Source organism: Xenopus tropicalis, chromosome 4 (assembly GCF_000004195.4).
Source record: "Xenopus tropicalis strain Nigerian chromosome 4, UCB_Xtro_10.0, whole genome shotgun sequence".
Classification (NCBI taxonomy): Eukaryota; Metazoa; Chordata; class Amphibia; order Anura; family Pipidae; genus Xenopus; species Xenopus tropicalis.
In genome coordinates, this window is record NC_030680.2 from 107,433,174 (window position 1) to 107,450,854 (window position 17,681).

General features: G+C 38.1%; 1 protein-coding gene across 1 annotated transcript in view; it reads right to left on the bottom strand.

Moving 5' to 3' along the window:
• dnm3 (dynamin 3) overlaps positions 1–17,681 on the bottom strand; it is a 150,925-nt gene that overhangs the window by 111,575 nt on the left and 21,669 nt on the right. Inside the window, exons 10-12 of the mRNA XM_031901337.1 lie at positions 15,384–15,470; positions 13,291–13,361; positions 12,429–12,480 (exon numbers count right to left, since the gene is read on the bottom strand). Of these exons, the coding sequence (XP_031757197.1) occupies positions 12,429–12,480; positions 13,291–13,361; positions 15,384–15,470 (210 nt within the window). The remainder of the gene's footprint in view (positions 1–12,428; positions 12,481–13,290; positions 13,362–15,383; positions 15,471–17,681) is intronic.

Genomic DNA, 17,681 nt, shown 5'->3' on the forward strand with positions numbered 1-17,681 from the left:
AAATACACAATGCTGACAATCTACTGATAATTTTCTGTACGTGTGTTTTAGCAGAGGCAATTCTCAGTACCGTCTGGTGTTTAGTAGCTGCTAGTAAGTAGCTCCATGTGTCTTTGCCCTTAGACACTGCCCCATTAATTGGACTCATTATGAACATTTATAATTACAAATTATATGTGAGAATTATAATTCTATAATATACAGTACAACAATGTACAATGATTTGATGGTTTCTAAGAAATTTATATTTAACACGTAAATAAGAGATAAGAAAGGATAATATTTAAAAAAATGGCCACAAAACTGACAATAGTAGGAAGGAAAGTAGTTTGTGGAACAAGATATCAGCATTATTCCATCTGTGTATTTTTAGGTAAGAATAGGTTTTGTTGCATCTCAGTTAATCAAGTCACTTGACCAAGCCTGACGTCACAGGATAAATAGCAGCACGCAGGATAAATACCAAGTATATAAGTCTGATCTTTTTTAACAAAAGAGTATTATGATGTATTTTTAAAATCTTCACAGGTTTGTGCAAGAGTTGCAAATTCTTTTTTTAAACTTTTGCAGACGGATTGTTTAATATAGCACAAAAAAATATTAACAGCACATGGGCAGATTCCTGTGTATTGCTTTACATGTAATGTGTATAATTTGCACATAGATAGCCAAATCACACCAATCTGATAAATCAGACCACAGGCCAAGACACCACACCACTCCCTAATTAAGTGGGCGGCTGGCAATTTTCAGGACAGTCTCCCGTTATTCATTCTTCTTTTACTATTTTCTCCCATTTGACAAACTATTTTATATGTTTATATTATGTTTAATGCCCTCAGTCATTGGTGTCCTCAGCCAGGCATCCCTTTCCCTTTCAACTAAATAAAATCACTCAGCACCAGCAGCTTATCACAACTCCCAGCTAAGGACTCCAATAAACATTCTCTTGGGCCCTAGTAGTGTTTGAAATACCCTTTGCCCTTGATGCACTAGGATCCCTGTCCATGCACAATGTTATTGTAATTTATATCTGGCAGACATGATGGCAGATGCATGGTGTTATGCCCCTAGTACTAAAAAAATTCAAGTTGGGAAGCAAGGGTTTGATTGTGTGTTTAACTTTTGGGGCAATGCCAATACCTGGCATTTTGAGAGTGCACAATTGGGTCCATATGGCTGCCACTGAAGGCTAGGCGGAGAGATTACAGGTGTTTTGTCAGACACCTACATTTAACACTGGGTTTACATGCTTAGAATACCCAGAAATGGTATGCCATTGCCTAGATCGCAGATGGCAAAGGCACAAATTGGAGTTTATTAGAAAGGTACAAAAAAAGATGCAAAAGATACTAAAGAAAGTGATATATAGCAGAGAAAGGAAAATCAGGTATGGAGAGAACACAAAAGAAGATGGAATGATAATGGGAGAATGGAAGAGAGGGAATGACAGGATGAAAGGGGTAGAATATAAAAAAAAGCATATAGGAAAGCATAGTTCGGAGAATTGGGGACAATTCATCAGATGTGGAATTGTCTACTGGGCTGTCTTATTGCAACTGTACCTTGTATTTATTTGTATTTATTGTTGTACTTTTTATTTATCTATTATTATTTTAATAACCCCCTGATTGTATTAATCTATTCTACTGTACAGCGCTGTGTACATAAGTAGAGCTTTATAAATAAAGATATACATACATACATACATACATAAGAGACAGGGAAAAAGATAAGAAAGATAGGGAAGAGGAGGAAAAAGTGTGAGAAAGAAAGTGTGGAAAAAGAAAAGGATAGAAGAAAAAGAAATATGGAATAAGAAAAATGCAGGCAAAAAAAATTAAAAAGGAGATCAGAAGAAAAGTGGAAAAACAGAGAGAAGAAAAGACAAGAAGGCACTAGAGAGCTAAGAAGGAGAGAAAAATACAGACTGTAAGTGGGGTGGCATGAGTCATGAACATATGTGGCTTCCTATAACATACATTTACATACATACTCTTTTGTAAATAGTGGGAAAATTTGCACTTGGGCACTAACCCAGGACAGACAATCGTTATTTCATTATTCTACAAGAAGTTGGCTCAATAAAGCTTATCAATGATTTGTTGATGTGGGCTACTATCAGAAGCAAATTTGCGCCATCATTATAAATGAGTCCCAGTGTGCCTTCTTTGATATTTAAAGTGGTGTGTTCCTTCCATTTTGCTTTTGAGTCCTTGCCACACTGCTACTGTTATGATACCTTGAATTGAATGATCTCTGTCATTAAGTTATGCTTCCCTCTTGGTGTCCTCAATTATATGGTACAGTATATTTCCAGTCTCTCCAACTGATATTTAGGGTGCATGGCATGTTAACATAGATGCAGTAAAGGTTGGCATGTCAGGGTTACAGCAATTCCCAGATTTTCTTATTCTACTTAGAATGTTGGCATGTCTGTGGTTTAAACAATCAGATCTCATGGAACTTGGAGGGGAAGTAATGTATCTGAGCCCATGTAATTTCTACATATATGTGTAGGGATCTCCAAAATTGGGCCCCTAGGATGGGTTCTCCTTTGACAGGCACTAGAGGGTGGCCTTAGGGAATTGGACACCTAAAGGTGGTCCTAGTTGTTTTTGTGTTAAGAAAGGGAGTATCCCTGCAGTTCAGGGTTATGGCCACAGGGTGGTGCACACAGTATATAAGGCTGTGCAGCCATGTGCAGCCAGGTCTTCCTGCCTGGGACCCCTCTGGAGAGAGGATAGTGACAGGCCAGTGAGCAGACAGTGAGTAAATTGTTATAGGCCGCTCTAGGAGTGGCAGACAGGGTATTTAGCTGGGCAGCTTGGCCCCACCAGGAGATACCGAGATTAAGATCTCCCAGCACTAATAGCTGGAGTCAGGGATTAAAAGAAGCAGGAATAGGAGTTTGCCTAATCCGGGGGATAGCCGGGTGATATTTCCGGAGTGAGGTCTCCAGGGGGTGTCCGCTTGGCGGGAGTACCGGGAAGTGCCCTAGAGAGGGGCTTCTGGCGAGAAGTACCGGAGGGAACCCCAAAGGGAGGGTCATTTGGCTGGAGTGTTACCGGTATCCCAGGAGAGAGGGACTCCTGAGGGAAAGAGAAGGTATCCTGACATATCCTGTGTATCCTGTGTGCAAAAGCTGTCTGCCACTCCACAAATAAATACATCACTTGGTTCAGCATACTTCAGAGTGTGTGTGTATTACTCCTGGAGGATCTACACCGCCTGGTAAGAATCTGCCCCAGGGAGGGGGCAAGGTACCAGGGGTGCTGGGATCCCCTGAATAGGAGCATAATATCAGGGTCTCAGGAGGGGAGTTATAGTTCATTCTATCCCTATCCTGGGTGGAGGCAAAGTACAAAGTAATAGCAGGTAGTGCCACATCTATTTATAAAGTGGGCTACATATGGGATATTATCCAGAAGCCCACTGTTCAGAAAGCTCTGCATTAAGAGAAGGCCATCTCCCATAGAATCCATTTTAATTCAGTAATCCACAGTACCTTGTCCTTGATCCCAGCTAAAATATAATAAAATCTTATTGCAGGTAAAACAATCCTATTGGGTTTATTTAATGTTTAAATGGTATTTAGCAGATGTAAGGTATAGAGATCCAAATTACAGAAAGATCCCTTATCCGGAAAACCCCAGGTCTTGAGCATTCTGGATAACAGGTACCATAACTGTGCAACACTGTAAATATCCACAAACCTATAAGTAATTATTTCTAGTTATATCTACTACAAGCATGATGGGAGCATCTACTGTATCTCACCACACAAAAAACACGGTTAGGCGATGCTCGAGGTAGGTCTTCTGGTTCCTGGGTCTTGGTACAAGTTCTAGGGAAAACAAAACATCAAAAAGTGTTATTTTAACTACACTGTAGTCTAGTCTATGCCTTAAAAAAATTTCACATGACAGATGAGACTTATGTTTGAAGACATAACACAATTGGAAGTAAGACCACAGTACAGGCAAACTGGAAACTACTTTTCTAGTATTTTTTAGCACATTACTGGTGATAAAGACTGTGATATTGAAACATTATTCATTCACAAGCATTAATCTGTTTGCCTAAACATAGTGCGTAAACGCTGTCTCATTTAAAAGCATCTATTTTATTTGGTTTTTATTGAAGTGCTAATACTCTGTGCCTGGCACATCCAAACATAAATGTACTTTGTGGGAACTTCTGTAAACAGAATGTACAAATACCTTGTAATACATTCATGAATAAAATACAATATTTTGATGACACACCAAAAGGGCATAAACCTTTTAAAAATAATGAAATTCTTTTTGTAAATTAAAACAAGATCAATTTACTTTTTATTTCCTAGAATGATATTGCTTGATAAGCAAGCAATATTCTAATCATGGTACATTATAACATTAACTCTTTCCCTACACATGAGTTTCTTACCCGGCCAACTGAAGGGGTGTGACCAGCAGGTAAAGATACACTCTACTAAACATAATACTGATTATTTAGGCCTGTGCTACACATGGCTTTTTCTCCTCTGGCATAAATACACTGTTGGCAAAAACACCTATCCCCTGCATTCTGCCTGTCACACATTGAGCAGGTTTCTGTGTAAAAAATGCATAATAAAGATGGAGTAGAAGGCAGCGGACTAGTGTTTTCTCTGCTGCCATATTTACACTGCCAGCAAAAATGCCAAGTGTGACACTAGTCAAAAGGTCTGAATTTAATGACTCAACTGCTGTTTAGGATTTGATGTAAACAGGGCCAGTACTAGGGGTAGGCAGAAGAGGTGCATGCCTAGAACACCACATTGGGAGGCACTAGGTACGTACCTCTTCTGTTGCCTACCCATAGTCCAAGTGCTTGTGTCCCCCCCCCCACATTTATCTGTATATATTCTACCTCTATCCCCTCTCCTTGACTCCTGCACACATTTGCGCATGTGTGTGGCAGGGGGCAAAGTTAGGGGCCCGGCTGGGTTGCCTGGGGAGCACACTGGGCTGTCCTGTCCTGGCACTGGATTTAAATTATTACCATCAAAAAAAAACAAAAAACTTTATATCTTACTATAGAACAGTATTTCACAATCTTCTGGGGTGCTTACCAGTTAGTATATAGCAAAACAAAACACTGTTTGTCTAAGGCAATATTTATTTATTACATAAGGTACATTGGGCATGTTATATCTATTAAGGGCCTGAGTTAGGGCCAGCATAAACCAATTCACTGTCTATGCTGTATCTAAATCCTTACATGGACTTAGTACAGTATTCAAGTACATTGAACACACAAGAGTTAAGGTGGCCACACACGTGGTGTTATTCGATCTCTCCCACCCTCCACAGACGTTCAGGGCTGAATCGTCATATATGGAGGTAGAAACAATAGGATTTCTACCTCCTTCTGCCAATCCAGCCTTGAAGGTAGATTTTGCTCAGGCGCTTTCAATGGTGCCCGATCAGAATCTTTTAACCCACCTGATCGGCAAGTCAACCGATATCCGCAGCTTTTTGCGATATTGGTCGCCTCACATGAACCGAATAGGGTACCAAACGAGGTTTCGTACGCCATCAACAGTGCGTGTATGGGCAGTTTAGATCCTCCTGGGTTTTACTTTAGAACTGCCAATGCTGAACTGGCAATTGGCCTAGGGATAGCAGGGAACAGGGCCAGGAGGGTAAGTGCATTTGCACACACTCTACCCATACAAAAGTATAACTGTATTATGTGTGGGGTATCGCTCCAAACTGATTTGTAGATACCCCCCTTTCTAACACCTCACAGGAGTATTCAACTTCCCATGCTAAAACTCTGATCTACTTACCACTGGGCTTGCTAAACACTTTAACCACTTTTGAGGTTATTGCAATAAAAGAAGTGTGTGCAGTGCAGGGTATGTCATTTTTCTTGAAAAAGTTTTTTCTTGCTCCAAAAGATTACGCCACCTTATCAAACCTTAAAAGCGCACTATGCAACATCACTATGCAGTAACTGTCTAGCAAACAATATTACATTTCAAAATGTGAATTTTTATTCTTATTTTTGAGATTTTTTTTTCTGATTCTGACTTTGATTACATTTCCCGCTTAAACTCAAACTCTACGTACATTTCTGGTAAATCTATCTTCAGTTACCATTACATCCCTTGCCACAATAACATCCATGTGTCCTTCATTAAAGAAAAAACCATTAGAAGGTATGTGCTTGGGAGGGGAAAAAAACAAACTTTTGCAACACTAGTTCCCAAATGAAGTTTCTTCGCCAAGTACAGACGATAAGAACTGGGTGTGTGATACAATGAGTGTAGAGAGAAGTTGTGAACTTGTTAATGAAAATGACAGATTTCCAGGAACCTATTAATGCAGACTTAAAACCTTGAGCCTGTCCCATTAGCTTGCTCTTATACAATATAAGCTATCCACATCAATGGGATGCACAGCTGTCCCACTATATTCTATATAAAATGAACACTACCCTACTTGCACAAAGCATTTAGTAATATAGCACAACTGTTCTTTCTGGTCCTGCTAATACAGGGGTCTCAAACTCGCGGCCCGCGGGCCATTAGCAGCTAATTGTGCACACAGAACGTCTTCCCATAATAACTGTTATGATGGCATAACGTCATTTCCGCAATCAGCAGCTCCCGCCCGCCGTGCCTTGCATTATCCCTTGAATCGCAATAAAAATCGCGATTCAAGGGATAATGCAAGGCACGGCGGGCGGGAGCTGCTGATTGCGGAAATGACGTTATGCCATCATAACAGTTATTATGGGAAGACGTTCTGTGTGCACAATTAGCTGCTAAGGAGCTAATTGTGCACACAGAACGTCTTCCCATAATAACTGTTATGATGGCATAACGTCATTTCCGCAATCAGCAGCTCCCGTCCACCGTGCCTTGCATTATCCCTTGAAAGCCAATTTTTTGTGAAATCCCTTATGCGGCCCAGCCTCATCCTGACTTTGCCTCCTGCGGCCCCCAGGTAAATTGAGTTTGAGCCCCCTGTGCTAATACTATAGTTGCTCTTGTAATACTGTAATTAAAATAGAGCTGTGTTACAATGATACAGACAGGAAAGGAAATAGTTCAGGTAGTTAATTCCACAAAGTTCTCTTGTTTGGAGCAGCTGGAATTGTTTTGTGCCAGCAGAAAACAACAGGCACATTCCCTCTTCTCAAGTCAATAACTGGATATATGGGGGGCATGGCCAAATGGCAAGCTTGCCAGAAGTGCTAGAGCTCTGCTTTACTGCCATCATAAATCAGTGTGCTGCCAGAATTATGTCCAAGTTTCAAGTGCACAGGTTCTCCAAAACTGTACCTTATATCTGCCTTATATCAAAATGGGCAAGCACTCAAACAGAGTTTGGCTCGATGCAGCTGCCAAACTTGCTAAACTAGAACAATTTGCCCTTGTGCAGGCCAAAGATTTGGGGGAGGGATTCAGTGCAATTGTCCCATGTCCATCTCACCCATTCGTGCCTGTGGTTAGCTCAAAACAAAGGCCTGTCACTCCACCTGCGCATACTGCTGCCAATCCAGTTTATTGGCCACATTTACTGCCAAAGTGGGCAAACTAAAATTGACCTCTCACTAATTAAGCAAGATCTACAGAATCTTCAGGGGGACTCTGTACATCTGGAGGAGCAGCTAGGTGGTCTAGAGGGCCAAGCAGTGGTTCAGCACCTCAAGCAACAATTGCAGGCCACTATAGCCGGCCTTGATGATCATGAAAACAGGTAAAGGTGCTCTCATATTAGAGTAGTAGGCTGTCCAAAATGGAGTGGCATGGTGGCAGGTCTGGCTTGGTGCGAAGGGACTGGAAAATTGCTAATGTGGTTACAATTTTTAAAAAAGGGATCCTGTTCTCAGCCTGACAACTATATGCCTGTTAGTCTGACATCAGTGCTATGAAAACTTTTGGAGGAGGTAACAAGGAATAGGATACTTGAATACATAGCAAATCACAATACTATAAGTTTGTGCTAGCATGGTTTTATGCATAATGATCTTGCCAGACTCATTTAATGGAAGTCAGCAGGAACCTCGACCCTGGAATGGCAGTGGATGTCATCTACTTGCACTTTGTGCGGTACTGTATCAAATGCTTTAGCAAAATTAATTATAAAACTGAGGAATATTGGCCTCAAACATATTTGTACTTGGATAGAGAACTGGCTGAAGGATAGATAACAGAGAGTGGTGGTAAATGGAACGTTTTCTAATTGGGCCAGTGTTGTTAGTGAAGTACCGCAGGGGTCAGTCCTTGGTCCTTTGATTTTAAATTTGTTTATTAATGGCCTAGAGGAGGGCATAGACAGTACTGTTTCTATTTTTGTTGAAGATACTAAATTGTGCAAAACTATAAGTTCCATGCAGGATGCTGCCACTTTGCATAGTGATTTGGCAAAATTGGAAAACTGGGCAGCAAAAAGGAAAATGAGGTTCAATACTGAAAAGTGCAAAGTTATGTTGTGATGGCAGTTTCTGTTAATGCCTTTAAGAGGGGCCTGGATGAGTTCTTGAACAAGCAGAATATCCAAGGCTATTGTGATACTAAAATCTACAATTAGTGTTGATGTTTGTATATATAGTTTATGTATGTGAGTGTATGGCTAGGTCAGTATAGGTTTGTGTGTTCTGGGTTCACTTGGAAGGGTTTTTAACCCTATGTAACTATGTAGCTGTGAGAGAAGGCACTACGACAGAGATATTCTGTGAGAAGCAGTAAAAGCTTTTGTGAAGGGGGTGTAAATAAAGCCACTAGAATTGAAACTGAAGCCAACACAACTACTGTCCATACAGAATTACATAAATGTGAGACAGAGCTAATTACAAATGCAATAAACAAAATATTACATCAGGTAAAACCCAAATGAATTTACTCCTTAAAGAAAAACACTCCCAGAGAAAATTGTATAGATCAGCCTCCTGATGTAATAATGGGGACAAGAATAAAAAATGATTATCTCCAAAACTGTAGTCTAGAGGGTAACTGAAGATGTGGGACTCTCTTAACTGTAAATATTTTCAAGGTACCTATGCTTCTACTCTTACATATTTCAGATCTAACCTGAATGAATATCTCTCAGACACTGATTTTCTCTGAATCACTCTGGATCAAGCAATCTGGTTGGATAGCGATTTTAAACACTATACGCACCTACTACTGAAAGAAGCTTTTCACGTGCCAAATTGAAATATATTGTTAGGCAAGTCAATTGATCTATATGCATTGGTGGGTTATCCTGTTACTGACAACCCTGCTACTGACAACCCAGCCATCATTCTCAAAACTGTCTTTTTACTACTTGCAACTTAGCCATATCTTCCAAACCCACTTTGTGGGACTATGCCTTGGTGCAAGTCCCAGCAATTACAATGTCATTTAGAGACAAATTTATCCAGATTCCATTTTCTTTGTGCCTACCTGACACCCTACAGTCTTGCAAAAATGTTCTCTCAAACTTCAGATCTCTGCTCCAAATGTTATCTAGCTGTGGGCTCCTTTTTCCATATCTTTTGGGAATGTCCTGCTGCCCAACAGCTAGGGACCACGGAATTGAAGTATATCAGTGAAATGTAACTCCTTAATATTTGATTTTCCAGAATGTGCTGTTGAATGTTATGGGGGGCCTAATTTGTCATCATATCATATTTGTCAAAAAAGCCATGCTATTGCAATTGAAGTCTCCTTCAGCACTGACTCTTAGGGGCTAATTGTATTTTATATATATATATATATATATATATTATATTTTTTGTGCTAATAATCCCCCCTCCCACTTTTTTTTAACTAAAAAACGCAAATTTTTGGGTATTTTTTATGCATCAAAACCACTGAAAAAGTTGAATGTAAAACGTCAGGTGAAAGCTTGTGCGGTCATGTAGAAGTCAATGGGAGCTGTCCAATGCATTTCCTTTGTATTCCTTTCACTTTGAGGTATTTGATTTTTTTTAGGGAGCTATTTGAGCTATTAAAGTGATGTAAAGCTCACATTTCAAGGTATTTGATTTTTTAATGCATTTGTATGCGTGCTTTTTTTTGGATTTTTTAAAAAAAATTATTTTTAAAAATGGGAGTTTAGTTGAGGTAAGTTTTTGGAGAAAATAAACGACTTTTCACCCAAACAGACACTGCTCTATGTGGCTAGAGGCTGTCCGATCACATTCTTTCTTTTTTCTATCATTGTTATTGTAAATCAGTATTCATAACTTTCAAAAATACAGGTATGGGATCCATTTTTCGGAAACCCGCTATCCAGAAAGATCCAAATTACGGGGAAACTGTCTCTTATAGACTCCATTATAAGTAAATAATTCTAATTTTTAAAAATGATTTACTTTTTCTCTGTAATAATAAAACAGTACCTTGTACTTAATCCCAACTAAGATATAATTAATCCTTATTGGTGGCAAAACAATCCTAATGGGTTTATTTAGTGTTTATTAAATCTGTTTTGGTAGAATTAAGATATGGAGATCCAAATTACAGAACACCCCTTATCCATAAAACCCCAGGTCCCTAGCATTCTGGATAACAGGTCCCATACCAGTATATGAAATCCATCCTAGACAAAGCACAGTATTAATGAATAAGCATAAAACATTTGCAGTACTGTATATGGAATGTATAGATGTTAAAGGAATGATGGATTACTCATACTGTTAGCAGGAACAAATATTGGGTACTATGACAAGTTTGGTAAACATAAGAAGTTTTACAACAAAATATGGTTTAGATTAACATTGCAATGAACTTTTGATGTTAAATTAAATTATGCTAAAGTAAATGCAACAATATAGCTTACGGTATGGCAGCTCGCACTGTTTGCTTTGAAGGTGGTTGATTCATTCCCTAGAATAGTTATTATATACAGAATTATATACAGAATAATGCAACATATGTCTGCATTGCACTTTAATCTATTGGTTCCTAACCATGGGTTCCCAGAGCTTGCTTCAAAATGTAATCTGGGTATTGCAGTTCCTCAGCATCATGGAACCCAAGGTTCCAAGGGGTAGTTAAACCTTAAATTAACTTTTTGTATTACGTAGACAGTTGTATTCTGAGACAATTTGCAATAAGTCTTCATTTTTCATTTTGGCAGATTGTGAAGTATTAAGCAGCTCTGCAGTATGAAATCTTAGCAGTTATCTGGTTGCTAGGGTGCAAGTTATTCTAGCAGCTAGACAGCGGTCTAAATGAGAGATTAAAAGAATAGGAGAGGTTTTGAATAGAAACAGGAAAAAGTGTTGCCTTTCTGAGCAAAGGTTTTTTGGCTTCTGGAGTCAAGGACCCCCATCTGAAAACTGGTAAAGGTAAAAAAAGCAGGCAAGTAATAAAAAAAAAAAAAAAAACTGAAATGTAGCTAAAAATAAAACAAAGTTTTTGAACAAATAAAAAGTTTATTACACCTAATAAACTACAAAGAGTCTGCAAGTGGAATGTATTCCATGCATTAATTCCTTTTCCTTGGTTATTCTATAGGTAATGAAAGTCAAATGTTCTTACTAACTTTTTTCGCCAGGCATTGATTCGCTGAGAAATTCCGCATTTTGCAGCAAAATTATGCGGTCGCAACAGTCATGTCAAAAAAGCCGCAGTTGTGTCAAAAAATTTGAGTAAAAAAGAGTGACGGGGTAGCCGCATTTTGCAAATTTTTTGCCATTTCGGAAATTTTTTTGCACTTTCACACATTTTCTGGCGAAGCGAAATGGGACAGATTCCCGTAAAACCAAAAGCTGGAACCCCAATAGCAAGTTTCTTAATTTGTCCATGAGTGTTCCTGATTCTGTCTACAAGTGTAGGATTGGTTATCTGGAAACCTGTTATCCAGAAAGCTCCAAATTACAGGAAGGAGAGCCCTCATCCAGAAAACCCCAGTTCTCGAGCATTCTGGATAACAGCTCCCATACCTGTATATATTGTTTGTGCTCAATGGACAGCACCCAGGCTTATATGGCAGAATGCGCTCCCATATGGCTTGTGTACAGGCCAGTCATCAGGGGGATGTGGGAGAGCTAACAATGTAGGGGGCCTAGCAATAATATATTTATGCATCAGTATTTCAAATCTCCAGAGTAAAAATCCAATTCTGACCTATGTTATAATATAACCCCTACAGTTCATAATTTGCATTCACCATGTGACTATTTAGATTGTAAGCTCTACAGGGCAGGGATGTCCATCTTCTTGTCTCTTTGATTCTGAACTTATTGCAACCGTACCTTGTATTTATTTGTATTTATTATCATACTTTGTATGTATCTATTATTGTAATAACCCCCTTTTTGTTGTGCAATGCTGTACAGCGCTGTGTAATTAAGTAGCACTAAATAAAAAAGATATACATGCATACATACATACCATGTCTTAAATGGTAATTCACATTTCTTGTAAAGTTTATAAAAAGGAATATAAATCTCACCTGGATTCCTATTGGAGTTTTCTTCTGAAGGAGGCTGCATCTTTGCTGAGCGCTAGCAAATGGCAATTAAGTCATGTTAATTATGTACATATATATATATATATACTCACACATATATGTACAGTATATTTACATTAACACATACCATAAAACATTCCTTTTAACTTCTTTGGTTACACAAACAATAGTAGGAACGTTATCAAACACATATCATCTCATGAATAAAACAATCTTTCATAATCAATTAAACTGTTGTCCCATTGGTAAAATATTCTTACTACTCCCCTCTCAGGCATCTCTCTTCATGCAGAATCTGTTGTGAGATTTTGATTGACAGGTAGGTCTTTTATGGGGGGGGATCAGTTTCCTAGGAGATGTATGAGAACTAAATCAAATAATCTACTCCAGCACAAACAAAATCTGACTCTGACACAAATCCTGCATGTACAGAGAGAGAGTATTTCTGGCTATGTTAATACATTTTCTAGGCAAAGAGAGCCCCTCGTAGGATATATTAGACCTAACTGTCAATCAAAATCTCACTCCATGAAGACAGAATGAAGAGTGAGAACCCTAGAATTCTCAAATAATTGGGGTGCTTAATATATTTCCTTTAAAACAAAAACTGATGTGCCTATTGGCTTCAATGGATCTCAGGAGGATTGAGCTCCAAAATTCTTTTGATGAGAAATGCAACAGAGAAGACAAAACTCATAACTAATAATCTTGATCTGCAAAGAAAAGTGTTTTTTTTTTCAGATCAAAATACATATTCATTTCTACCTTTAATCATCTGCACTTATACATAAATATATATATATTCAGCTCAATTTGAAATAAGATGGTGCTAAAGAAAACTTACTTTACAAACCCAATGAAGTCTTCATGATTCGTGTTAATATAAGACAGCTGCATATCAATCATGAGTAGAACCTTAAGAAAATATATGAAATGGTGGTGATTATTATGGTTTCTTTTAGCAGTATCTGATAGAATGGATGTTCTTTGTAACAGTCACTACACAAAAGATGCATTAAATAAAGTAAAAGAATATGAAGAAATGTGTCCGTGTGTATAGTACGAATTCATGTAGAAAACTTCCATACAGTGCTAGCACACATCACCCCACTTGATAAATACACCATAACTGTAAATAAATGACTTATAGAAAAGTGCCAAAAGCCACCAATCACAAATGTAGTCAAACGATTAACCATAATGATTACTGAACGCTTTTCCATAAAACACACCACACAGTGTTATATAAAGTAGAAACACCTTTTATTATTAAACCTTGCTTTTGATACAGGAATCCCTATACATTATGTTTACCAATAAAGTACTTGGTTTTACATCACACTGTGTTGTATTGGATTAAAACACCTTTTTAAAATTTACTTTTAGGGGCTGATTTACTAATCCACGAATCCGAATCTGAATGAGAAAAATTCGGATTGATCGGATTTTTTGCGATTTTTTCGTCGCCGTTACGACTTTTTCGTAAATTGTCACGATTTTTTCGTAACCGTTACGACTTGCGCGAATTGTCGCAACTTTTTCATAGGCATTGCAAATTTCGTGAATTGTCGCGACTTTTGCATAGCCATTATGACTTTCGTGAATTGTCGCGACTTTTGCATAGCCATTATGACTTTCGTGAATTGTCGCGACTTTTGCATAGCCATTACGACTTTCGCGAATTTCGTATTGAGTGCTCGAAAAATTCGCGACAATTTGCGAAAAGTCACAAAATACTGATCATTGCGAAAAAAACGCATTCGGACGCTTTTCGGACGTTCGTGGATTAGTAAATGTGCCCCTTAGTGTAGTAATCCTTATATATTTTGTTTATCATTAAATTATTTATTCTGTATTCACACACATATTCTACCCAAATATCCAGTCGGGTTCAGTTAATACACTTCAATATCACGCCTTTTTACGTCAAGCAACTTCATATCAGATATATAAATGTATGTACAGGTGTGGGATCTGTTATCCAGAAACCTGTTATCCAGAAAGGATAATTCCGAATTACGGAAAGCCCATCTCCTATAGACTCCATTTTAATCAAATATCTTAGATTTTTAGTACCTTGTACTTAATCCCAACTAAAATATAATCCTTATTGGGGGCAAAACATCCTATTGGGTTTATTTAACATTTTATTGATTTTTAAGTAGACATAAAATATGAAGATCCAAAATACAGAAAGACTCCTTTTCCAGAATACCCTTGGTCCCCAGTATTCTATTATTCTATAATAGGTCCTATACCTGTATAGGGCATATCAGTTATTTGAACAGATTAATTAAATCCAATGATATATAGAAAGTAAAAACCCCCTACTGGCAGTTCACGCTTGGCATCTGACGTCACTCGTCTATTCTTGTGATACAGATGCCTATTATGGACAAATTTTGCTTGAATGCTGATATACGTCCCTTTAACTTCAATGGAAAGATTTTAATTTTGTTCTTTAATTTTTTAAACTAAATGGAACAAAATTGTGATAAAAAAATCACGATCACTGTGACGGTCGGGGTTATTTTTGCTCAATACTATAATTGTGATTATTAATGTCTCTTTCTTTGGGGTTCATAGTTTAATGTTTACAATTTTTTTAAAATATCTATCTAAATGCAAATCTCAGGTCTCAAATTTCAGCTCCTTTTTGGTCACTAGTGTTAGTTACCCTAGCAACCAGGCAGCAGTTTGGGAGTCAAAATGAAAGATCATTAAAACAGGACTGGAAAACAGATAAGCAATTAAAAATAAAAACAATGATAAAAGAAAGCTCACACAAATGATCTATTTAGCTTGTTGCTAAAAACACAGCAACCACATAACATTTTTTAGTTGCAGGCCGGAAACAAGCAGAATAGGAAAGCTAATAATTTAAATGTACAACCTAAATAATGTATACAAATTGAAAAATACTACAAAGATACTTACTTGGTCTTTAGTTTTCCCTTCACTTTCTTTTATGTGAAAAGTAACAATTCTTTCTGTTTCCACACAAAGTCTTGGATAGTTTGAAAGCTAAAAAACAAAAAATGTGTATGTATGTATATATATATATATATATATATATAAATGTGGAGAATATAAAGGTAAAAATCAATTTTCTGCAATGAAAAGATCAGTTCTGGGCAAAACTACAGCACAAGCTCCAGGCCATGTAATGACAATCACAGTTTTATTTGTTTAGGCTCCGAAGGCAGAGAGGAGATTTGCTGATAAACATTTTAACCCTCTCACTGCCATAATACATAGAATCTACATTCTGTGAAGCAAAGGACTAAAGTGCCACAGAACTGTAAATTCTTTGTTCTGCAGAGCACACATAAATGCAAGAAATGTGTTCATTTTCCAGTAGTGTCAGCTATGATAATAAATATGAATCATTTTTACTTTGGAGGTCTCTACGTGCCACATGGTTTGGTAATTCTATGTAAGTTGGGAATCAAACTGCTCGTAAGACCCCTGGCATTCATAGTTATGATACTTTATATTGGTACCCATTGACATATAGGAGGTAAAAATGGATTATTTAAGTAATTTTTAAAACAATTCTTTAAAACCACAAAGTCAGCGCAATCCCCAGCCATCCCCAATCTCCCACTCCAAGTTTTCAACTTTAGCATTGGAGCAGGTCCATAGGGGGCTATAGTACTCTGTTGTACTCTATCTAGTATAAATAAATTTAAAGCAACTGGACTTGTTAAGTAATCATTGAAGACGTTGCACTGTTGCACTCTATTGTACTCTATTGCACTTTCATTTTTAAAAATGAAAAATTGGCTCCTAAAGTTACCAAAATGGCTTTTTGCTGCCCCTAGTGACTGGCCATTCCCTGCCACCACCTGAGGCAAGGTTCAGGAGTGGCCCTGCAGTTTGGTATCTTGAGGTAGAAAGTGATGTGTCCTTTGCACAATACTTTCAGGTTGAAAATGGGTTTGGATTGAACACTCACTTCCACCCTCCCCACCTGCGACCGTTCTCTGCCCGGCTTCTGCCTCTGGCATCCTATATTTATCGGGGTGCACCCTGTCAGTGCAGATCTATAAATACAGGTCCCTTGCCGGATGGGTTGGGTACGCATTGGTAGTGGGTGGTGGGTTAAGGTTAGATGCAGGTGACATACAAATATATATATATATATATATATATATATATATATATATATATATATATATATATATATATTAGCATAGTATTGGCTCACTCAGAAGACATGGGGCTTTCCAAACCAGTTGTGTTTTTTACACATGTAATAAAATATGTCTCTATAATTAAGCAAAAAGGCAATTTATATAGTGTTCCCTAAGGAGAAAGGGGTCTCTAAAGCAATCTTCTAAAACATGAGTGTCAGTGCCAATGTCAAAAGAGTAGTAATATTTGATATAAATTATTTATTTCAATAAGCATTTAACCAATTACCTGATATACAAAAGCAATAGGCAAAGGCTGACTGACTGAACTTGCCAGCTCTAAAGGCAGACTTAACTGTACAATGGTAATTGTTTATGTGCTCATGGAAAGTGGTAAGTGCTTTACACCTCATAGGCTAGACCACAAGGGTACCACACCATGTGTAACACATGGGTGCTAGTAAATATCAGTCAATACTGTATCTTGTATCTATATCCAAAGCAACTTTCAGCGCTGCTTTGACATCCTTACCCTGGCAGTTTCACAACAATTCACACTTCTAGTCATGTACTTTGAAAGATTAACACCTGCCTCAATAAGAATCATGGTACCATTGTGACTGGATCATACTGTGAGTTTCAGCCAACATCTAACTGAATAAGTTCAATGGAACCATTGTGATTGGATGTCTGTGACTGTACTACCATCAAGGATTTAAATGCCAGGGGATTCCCTACCACTAATTTGAAACAAGTCCAGTTGTTTTAGACTTAATTTTACTTGATAATGTGGGTCTTCCTTCTTCCTCTTCTGCCGGCAAAATCCCTGGGCCGGCGCATGCGCAGTAGAGTGAAAAGCCGACTTTCTTGTTTAAGTTCAGCTTTTCACTCTACTGCTTAAGACAGAAAGAAGAAAGCGCTCGCTACAGGTACCCCGGGCTGGTGCTGTTTTCTCCTAACAGGGGCACCAGCCCGGGGTACAAGGTAAGCGATTAAAGTCACTTGGGGGTGCCTAACATTTTGGCACCCCCAAGTGACTTAGCCTTTCCTTCTCCTTTAATAGTCCACTTAATATGATATAAACCAGTGCTGTCCAACT